Source organism: Oryx dammah, unplaced genomic scaffold, assembly GCF_014754425.2.
Source record: "Oryx dammah isolate SB20612 unplaced genomic scaffold, SCBI_Odam_1.1 HiC_scaffold_18, whole genome shotgun sequence".
Lineage (NCBI taxonomy): Eukaryota > Metazoa > Chordata > Mammalia > Artiodactyla > Bovidae > Oryx > Oryx dammah.
In genome coordinates this window covers 104041366-104051107 of record NW_024070202.1, presented here as the reverse complement: position 1 = coordinate 104051107, position 9742 = coordinate 104041366, and the positions used below count along the sequence as shown (strand labels likewise).

Sequence of the window (9742 nt, the reverse complement as noted above, 5' to 3'; positions counted from 1 at the left end):
GAGTAGGTAGGTCTTGATCACAAAGCTTTACTCCTATCTACCTTACTCAGACCTACAGCCAAACAACCAGGATTTGAACCTTAGTTCTCTTAACTGTTGGAACTTGGAGAAGTTACCTAACCGCTCTACAGTTCAACTTAGTTAAAGTTGGATGTGCAAGTCACTCAGTTGTGTCTGATCTTTTGCGACCCCGTGGACTATACAGTCCATGAAATTCCCCAGGCCAGAATACTGGAGTGGGTAGCCTTTCCCTTCTCCAGGGGATCTTCCCAACCCAGGGATCAAACCCAGGTCTCCCGCATTGCAGGCAGATTCTTCACCAGCTGAGCCACAAGGGAAGTTCAACTTACTCATCTCTAAAATTGAAAGAATATGAGAAGAGTAAGAGGTTTGTTCCTTTGAGAGTAGGCTGGCTGGGACAATTTTTGCATCAGCACAAACTGATTTCACAGCCCAGGTATAGAAAAAAAGGATTCAGCATATGGAGACCACATTGGCAGATTTTAAAAGATGGCTAGTTTAATCTTTTAATTCAAGTCAAGCAATTCTGATTGATTTCTCAGGAAAAAAGCTAACGGGGTTATCCTACTTGAGTTCACTGTTAAAGACTGTAGTCTTTCCCAAACAACTCTATTGATGGGGGGAGGAGCAACAATGGAAAACAACAAATGAGACAGAAGTAGTACATAGGAATCTGATGGTCTTTTAAAGACCACGAATATTTATCAGATAAGACAGCACACTCCTACACAGGTGAGTAAACACAAAACCAAGAGTGTCCAACACCTGTGCACCAGGCTCAGGACTGCTGGAGCCAACAGTGGGAAGGGTGAAAAACTGTTTGACTTGCTTCTGCTTTTGCTTGCTTCTGCTTTTGCTGCCATTGTGCCCATTCTGACCACTGGGGAGAACCAAAGGGCGAGTGAAATTGGAACTAGGAACTCAAATTGGACCGTCCCCTGCTTAAAACTTGTGAGCAGCTTTCCCACTGCCTGGCCTCATCTAGTCCCACCCTCTCCTCCCCTGCTGGAAGCCCAGTGGACTTTCTGTCCCTTAGGCATGGTGACCCTGGTCCCACCCTAGACCTTGGTCCTTGCTTTCTTGTCCCTGGGGCACTCTTCCTTCAGATCCCACATGGCTGGTTTCTGCTCCGTGTCAGGTTTCAGCTCAGATGCCTTCTGTCCACCAAAAAGGATCAGCATGGACCCACCCAGCACCCAGTGTAACTGCCTTCACAGCAACCCTCTACTTGTCTGTCTGTCCTTGCTGAAGTCTGAGTTCTCATCTGTCTTGCTTAGCATGGCAGTCCCAACACCTAGTCAAAAACATAAAACTGTGAACAGCTATGCTTCTGGGCAAGTCCTTAAGCTACTCTAGTGCATATTTTTATCTGTAGAGAAAATTCTGTCCTACCTCCTCTCAGAACTATGATACTACAGAAAGTTGAAAAGTACTTTGAAACTCTTGAAAATCTGCATTATCCTATTTCACCCCTTATCTCACATTCTTCTGGCCCTAAGAATTCCTAGATAGAAACATGTCTTAAAGAGTTCCACAAATGGTGACTCAACACAAGAGATACATAAACATGAGATGGACTGCACTGACCTCTAACCTCTGTATACTTTGGGAAAGAAAACACTAGCAGTAGAGAAATGGCAAGATCTTCCTTCACAAACTGTCAATGTACATGTGACTAAGAGCTAAGCAGGTAGGCAGTATGGCACTGCTGTTAAGCATGGGGTCAGACCTAATGTCATTCACTCAGCAGTGTGTGACCCTAAGTAAGGTTACTTCATTTCCTTGAACCTTGATCCTCACTGAACATCTATACCATGGGGTACCCAAGAAGATCCACCAAAAGGGCTATAAGCAGATGGCACAGCAGTTCAGTTCACAGGAAATCATCAGAAATATCCATAACTCAGTTCTTCATTCTTGACCAACACACTTTAATTTACAACTTTAATATACAATATGATGTCCTTAATTTCTTGAAATTCTCACCTGGCTCCTGCAGGGAAACAAAAGTTGGAAAGCTTCAAATCCATCGCGCTTGGCCATTCAATTGTTCAAGCATTCACTGAGCATCAGTCACGTGAGTGGCCCTGCAGGAGTCAAATCCCCTGCTTTCTCAACAGGCTTACAGTGTGACCATTAAGATGTTAATGACTGGGCAAGACTGTTGGGAACTATTTGAGAACACAGGAGAGGCTAGCGCTGCAGACCTATTAGCACCAGAGAAACAAAGAGGCCTGGTGAGGACGGGGACCTCTGCCTGGTCCATAGCAAAGCCAGAGACACAAAACAAGCTGTACAACAGCTTAACTGTTTGTCCCCACCCTCCACCCCCACATGCTCAAAACTGCTGTAATTTTTATGTCCGTAAACTACTTCTAATTAAAATAACAGCAATACTAGTAGTCTGATTTAACAGGAACATTTAACTGTCACTTAACGCTTCCTATTCTTTAAAACAATTTCCAAGGTGTTTTGAATGATGGCAATTATTAATGTCCAGTGGCTTTTATGTTTTTTATATTTTTATGGAGGTGTAATTAAAAATGTGCAGATACTAAGGGTTTAATTCAATGAATTTTGACAACTGTATATACCCACATAACCCCCACCCTACCTCTACAGTTTCACCAGTTTGTAGACTTCATATGAATGGAATTATTCATTATGTACTTTTAAATGACGTTCACTCCTTTTGCTTAATATGATGACTCTCAGATTCATCTAAATGATCGTCTTATAGCTTGTTTTTAATTGCTGAATTATTATTCGGTTGAATGAACATACTGTAATATGTCTATCCATTCTCTCATTGATGTACAATTAGGTCTAATTTGGAGATATTATGCAAAATTTTGTACATGTCTTTTATGGAGATATTGTTTTCATTTCTGTTGAGTAAATCCTAGCAATACAGTTGCTGAACCCTAGGATACACCTGTTTAACTTCATTAGAAGCTGCCAAACAGTTCTACAAAATCACTGTACTGTTTTACACTCTTACTAGCAAATATTGCTAGTTGCTGCAAACTGTCACTAACATTTAAAGTTGTCAGTCCTATTTTAGCCATCCTAGTAAGTATAAAAGATATCTTACTGTAGCTTTAATTTATATTTCCCTGGTGATTAACGACATTGAGCCTTTTTCATGTGATTATTGGCCATTCATGTATCTTCGTTTGTAAAGTATCTGCTCAAGGCTTTTGCCCATTTTTCAGTTGGATTGTTCAATCTAATTTATGATTATAGGGGTTCTTTACATAGACCAGATACATGCTATATTTTCCCCAAATTAGTGGCTTATATATTTTAGTCCTTAATGGTATCTTTTGATAGCAGAAATTTTTGATGAGGCTAAATAAAATTTGTTTTTTTAATCAGTGCCTTTGTTTCTTCTCCAAAAGCTTTTTGTCTGCCTTAAGATTAAGATAGTCTCCTGTGCTTTCTTTTAAAAGCTTTAAGAGTCTGGGCTTTATTTTACATCTATTATCCATGCAGTGATTAATTTAAAAACATTTTAAATGACAGTGTCTTAATCCCTGAAGGATTTGTGACGAAAAGAATTCCTCCCAGTATCTTCCTTTTGAAAGAAAAACCTCCTAATCTGGAAAATGAAAGGGCCATAACCTTTTACTGTTGAAAGAGTTAATTTCCACACAATTCCAATATGTAACATTCCCATATGCTCAAATTTTTCATTAGAACTATTTCTGCAACTACAAACAAGCTCCCTATCTATCTTGTCCAGCAGAGCTGGTGCTTAAAGTCTTTGATCAATAGACAGACAAATGGGACCCTATACTGTAACAAAGCTTAAGAAAAAGTAATTTTTTAAAACATAAAAGGAAAAGGAAGATGAGACTAAAAGTGTATAGGGGGAAGAAGGGGCAGAATGACAGCAAATGTGAAAACAGGAAAAGCAGAAATTAGACATGATGTGTTAATTATTCTTTATGCTATTATAAAATGCACTGTTTCTTCGGAACCATCATAGGTGCAAAGTCAAAACATGTTTACAGACAAATGTTAAACATAACAAGAAACATGGGGTGCACCCATTTGGCAAGAGCTGAGCCTCCGTTTTCAGTCTTCATCATCCGGAGGGATACCCAATTCCTCATCCGTCCACTGGGAAGGGTCAGGATAAGGAAAGTGACCCTAAGGACAACCAATTAAAAAAAAAAAAAAGTTTAAGAATCTATACTTCACAAAACTATTAATAATCTATACCCCATACAGTTTATTAAATTTTAAAATAAATCTTGGGGGGGGGAACTGATTTAAATAAACAATCCTTTATATACCCCAAGAGCAAATTCTATTGCACTTCAACCATCTGATGGTCCAACTATTCTTCAATCTGTTCAGAATGCGCCGTGGCCTGAATATGAGAAGTTTGGCCATTTTTGAGCTTCCACCTGAGCCAGCATTTGAGTATGAGTTTTGGATGGAAGGGAGGGGGAACGGAGACAACAGATTTCAAAGACACCCCATGTCACAACAATCCCTGAATTGTTGTGAATCCCTTGACAACAGTGTTGTCTTGAATCCCTGACAAAACATAGTGTCTCAAACTGTCCTGTCATTCCTGCTGGGAGACCTGGGAGCCTCAGGTGGACTCATTCCGCTTTGATCCTGATCTAGGGCATGCCATCGTCTCCTGCCAGACAGCCACACACAGATCCAACAGCTGACCCACAGTGAGACAAAGGTGTCTGTCTGCTGCCAGTTCACAGACACCAGGCGGCTTCTTTCTGGGGGACAAGGGCACAGAAATTCTAAGAGAAGTGGGACATGAATCAACCTGATGCTTCTAGAACTCAGTGTAAGTTTAATTTCCCTATCCTTAAAAAAAATTAACTAAATTTACTGAAATTCAAAGTATTCTGGATCAATAAGCACGGATTTCAATGGCCTAAAACTGTAGTTTGCTAGAGAATGGCATCTGTGAAAATGTGATTAAAAGCTCATTTGAGGCCAGTTACATGTTAGAAAGTCACCAGTAATTAATTTCCCTGCTTCAGACAAATTAGCTCACATCCATTCCACTTAACCTGGCTGCCTTGGGCCTCCAGACAGACTAGATGGCATGTATCATTTAAAGGCATTTAAGGATGAAACTTAACCTGCTGATGACCCCCTACCCAGCTTGGAAGGTAAGAGAATTAGCTTCTGTAGTCTCCCTTCCAGATACAGCCACCAATTGGCAACCATGAAACACGCAGCATCCACGTGTACATCCCTGTGTGGAAAAGGTCAGAGATGATAATGTTTCCTAAAATAAAAGGATCCCTGCATACACATAAGGACAACATACCTCCAGATAGAAAAAAAGACTATAAACAGAAAAACAATCTAAGCTGTTAACAGATCTTCCCTCCCCACACCCAAAGGACAGGGACTACTCTCCTACACTCACCAGCACAGCATCTGAGTCGTGCCAGAAGCGCCAGAGAATCCAGAACCACATGGTCGCACTGAAGAACTCTGCCTGGATCACCTGGGATCTGGTCAGCTGCGGGAACTGTCTGTACCGGGGCTCAATGTGCGCACCTCCACCAGCCCTACATGACAAAACAGACGTGTGAAGCAGCTTGCTGTCTTTGAGCTCATCCAAAACTCTATGAGTTACAGCCAGAAACTAAACCTTTCTCTCATCCTCCGCAAAAAAAAAACAGAAGGATAATGCTCCATGGTCCCTCAAAATACTCCACTTGTATAAGCGTGCTGTAAACGTGTGCAGCGGCAAAAACTGGCCTGAACTGAAGAGAGGCTAATTATGATGTTCATTCAGTGAATATCCACACATTTTACACCAGATATGAATGTGCTGATTAGCAGGGTACTGGCCCCACACGGTGGTTAAGGGATCATGAATCTGCAGTAGGTCACTAGCTTATCCAGAGAAATCAGCAAATTAATTTTGTTCTGGAGAGCCATCTGTTTCAAAGACAAATTATGTCCTCTGCTGTATTAGTAATACAATCTTTATTAAAAGACCACTTTATGGAAAAGAGACCTTAGGTCCTTTTTAATAAGCCAACAGCACTGAACAAAGCAAAAAAGACTTAAACAGTTAAGTTTGAACAAGTTTTTCTGGTTTTTGTTTTCTCATTTAGATACTGCTGACAAGGTGTGGGATATCATCCATAGGGCTCTACTCATTTTATTTTGTTGGATTATAATTATTATAGCTTGAATCTAATGTAAATAATGTAAGTTGTACTTAATGGAGCTACTTTCAAGTCCTTTTCAGCAGCTATACATACACTATTACATAGAAATGGATATAGAATTTCAAAGAAAGTTTCTATATAGAACATGTTCACAAATTTCATTCCAGGTAAGAATCAGCTTATAAAACAATGTTCCCTTTTGTTTGACACAGAAATGAATATCTGTACAAAAACTTCAGTAAAATTACTTCAAAATGCACTACAGTTTTGTGAACATTAACTCTTACCTAGTACCCTTTTTATTCTCTTCTACTCTAAAAGATTATTAATAGTTTTTATTTACAGAGTGTCTTATCACCTGTCAGACACCACACCAAGCACTTTATATATTATCATTTAATTTTCAAAACAACCTGAAGAGATAGATCTATGTTTATCAATGTCTACAAATGAGGACACTGGAGTATTATTGTTTGGTGACAAAGCCCAAGCTCTTAAATACTGCCCACAAACAACATTAATTTCCTATTTATGTAAATATCTATCCAACACTTTTATTTGAAAGATTCTATATAAAATATTAATAGTAATTAGCTATGGGTGGTATAAGAAATGGGTTTTATTCTTTCTACATGCATGTGTGTATTCATGCAAATATGTATCCTTTTTTACAGTGACCATATATTACTTTTTTTTCAAACATTTATTAAAGCCAGCTTCTAAACTTTAGTCAGTTTTTAGGTAATCTTTTCCTAACGTACAGTACTAATTTTTTACTTAGAATATGATATTCCATTTGTATGGAACTTTACAGACTGCAAAGCACTTCCATGTATATTTATTGTTCGAGCCACCAATAACCCTCTGCACGACATGTTACTTTTAAAAGCTTCTGTCAAGCATCACTACTTTACACCCTGAATTTATCACACTGTTTCTGTATGCCAATTTTACTTAACAATACCTATGCAGGAGTTATCTATGCGTACAGATACATTATATAAACAAAATTGGGAATTCAATACGTTAACAACAGGCTTCCTCTTTGACAGGTTTTAGATACAATCTAGTAGTAAGTGCCCATCAGTTAAACTCATTTAAAATAAGTTTTGAAAATTATAGTTTAAACCCCTTCCCAGGAACTCTCCACATTTCATTATTGTGAGAGTTACATCTTGTTTTAACTGAAATAAGTGGGTCATTGACTGCAAGGTATAAATCTTTTTGAACGAAGATTTGAATCACTGCAATTAGAGAAAGGATGGATGACGACTGCCATGATTAAAGAATATAAAGAGTCCACCAACATCTAATTTTATGTTCCAAGAGAGGTTGTTAACTGCACTAAGGCAAACTAGATAGGCCTGAACATCCCTCCAAATAGAAACTACGACAGCAGATTAGTTTTTTTTAACTTTTAATAAATCATTAAAATCTTGGTATGGAAGTACCAAGCCTGCAGCGAAGAGGTCCCATGCAGGCTCAAAGGCTGTTGTTAGTGGCTCTCGATCTCTGTCCTTCTCAGGTCACACATGCCTTTTCCTTCTCTCCATCCTACATCTGTCCCAGTTCCATATTCGTGACAGACACATGGCTTTAAGCAAGTCAATATTTTCATTTAGCTGGGTCTCAGTTCCCTAGTAACAACAGCTATTTATACAATACTTGTATGGTCTTTACTGAGCACCAGCAACTCTGATAACAACACTTCAGAGATTTGTTACTCGTTTACTTCCCTGGGAGTCAACATTATTACCCCAATTAAACCTGTGAGAAAACTCAATTCTTAAGAGATCATGAAACTTTTCCAAGATCACAGCAAGAGCGTGGCAGAGGTGAGATTTGAACAGACAGAATCCTGCTTTTAACCACTATTTTGCAGTGCCTCTTGGTAAAGTATGGACCGTGGTCAGAGAGGCCTGGAACATCACCTGGAAAAATCCAGTGTACTGTTTTCAGTCCTGCTCTTAATCTCTCTGCACTCCCAGCTTGCTTTGGTAGACCTGCCCTCCCTCAGCATCAGCACTGGGCTCTCCAGTGGGCTTCTCCTGCTACATCATGGGTGACTGCTTTTGCTCACTCTCCTAAATTCTGGTGTTGCAAAGGTAAACTCTAAAGGATACTAAGGGCTTTGGGTGACAATAATCTGTCAACATAGGCTCATCAACTGTAACAAACGTACCCTCCAGTGGGGGATGCTGATAATGAAGCAAGCTATGCATGTGTGGCTTGGGGGGTTTATGGGAAATCTCTGTACCTTCCTCTCAATTTCCTTTTTTTGGGGGGGGGGGGGACAGAAAACTGTTCTATAAAATATTTTTAAAAAGAAAACTTCAGACATTGCCCAAGCATCCACTTTTGGCTCTCTTCCCATCCTTTCCCACTCCACTCTCGTGCCTTGGAGCGCTAATTCTCCACTCTACAACCACAGTAACTTTTTAGAATTAAAAAGTGGCCACGTGATATCTGATTGAAACGACCGATCAGCGCCTCTGTTGGAAATCTCTCAGGCAGGCCTCTGTGTTTTAGTCGGTCAGTCGTGTCCGACTCTGTGACCCCCATGGAGAGTAGCCCGCCAGGCTCTTCTGTTCAGAGGATTCTCCAGGCAAGACTACTAGAGCAGGTTGCCATTCCCTTCTCCGGGGAAATCTTGATCCGGGGATCGAACTCGGGTCTCCCGCACTGCGGGCAGATCCTTTACCGTCTGAGCCTCCAGGGGAGCTAGGGCACAGCCGCGCCTAAGGAGCGTCTATCATTCTTCCCCTACGACCCGAGGTCTCCCGCCTCACCGCTGGCCTCACCTCGCCTCGAGCTTGAAGCTTCAAACTACCCTGTAGAGGTGATTTCCTCTGCCTGGCGTCCTCGCCTCCTCAGCTCCTGTCCTTGCTTCCAGACTAGCTCCAACTGTCTCCACGTTCAACTGGTCAGCTTCCCGGGGGCAGCCTCCCTCTGGGGCCGGGACCGTCAGATACACCCCTCTACCGGCTCCCCCGGCCCCGGCGTCGCGCCGTCGGACTACAAGTCCCAGCACGCCCCAAGGGTGGAGGCCGCCGCAGACCAGGACCGGCCCCCGCTGCTCGGCGTCAAGGTGAGGGCGTCCCGAAGGCTAGTGCCTTCCGCTAAAGCGGGCGAAGCCCCAACCCTAGGCAATACGCACCGACGGACGCCACCGGCTCCAGCCGCCCGCGCGCAGCGGCCTCTGAAGAGGTGGCCTCCAACGTGAGCGAAAGGCGCCAGTCGCTTCAGAGCCGACATGCCAGCCATGGTCAGCCCGGCCGTTACCCAGGCCGCTCCGCCGCTACACGTCACTTCCGCTGGCACCCGCCCGGTGACGTCACAGCGCCGGCCCGCCCCGCTCCCTGTGGCGTAGGGAGGGGCGGGGAAGCGGTAGTTACCGCCCCGAAGGAGGGTCGCAGTCCCTTCCCTGAGGTGAGGGCGTCCGTGGCCGCCGCCTGAGCGCGCCGTTCGCTCGGAGCCACCAGACCGGGTCTCGCTTTGTGGGCCTGGTGGCTCCCTGACGAAAGGTCAAGGGTGTAGACGGCCCTGGT

At 42.5% G+C, this 9742-nt stretch overlaps 1 protein-coding gene across 2 annotated transcripts; it reads right to left on the bottom strand.

Annotated features, from left to right (window-relative positions):
- Window positions 1–1923: 1923 nt before the first annotated feature.
- On the bottom strand, window positions 1924–9531 carry NDUFB2 (NADH:ubiquinone oxidoreductase subunit B2). 2 transcript variants are annotated; one of them, XR_005724375.1, is made up of 3 exons: window positions 8996–9206; window positions 5438–5582; window positions 1924–4176 (listed from the first exon to the last, which is right to left on the bottom strand). XR_005724375.1 is itself a non-coding variant. In XM_040260007.1 (3 exons), exons 1-3 carry the CDS (start codon window positions 9456–9458, stop codon window positions 4102–4104), a joined length of 327 nt encoding a protein of 108 aa, XP_040115941.1. In that variant the 5' UTR covers window positions 9459–9531; the 3' UTR covers window positions 1924–4101. The 2 variants fall into 2 exon arrangements, 1 of the variants encoding a protein (XP_040115941.1); XM_040260007.1 differs by lacking the exon at window positions 8996–9206 and adding an exon at window positions 9352–9531.
- Between the last annotated feature and the right edge of the window lie 211 nt (window positions 9532–9742).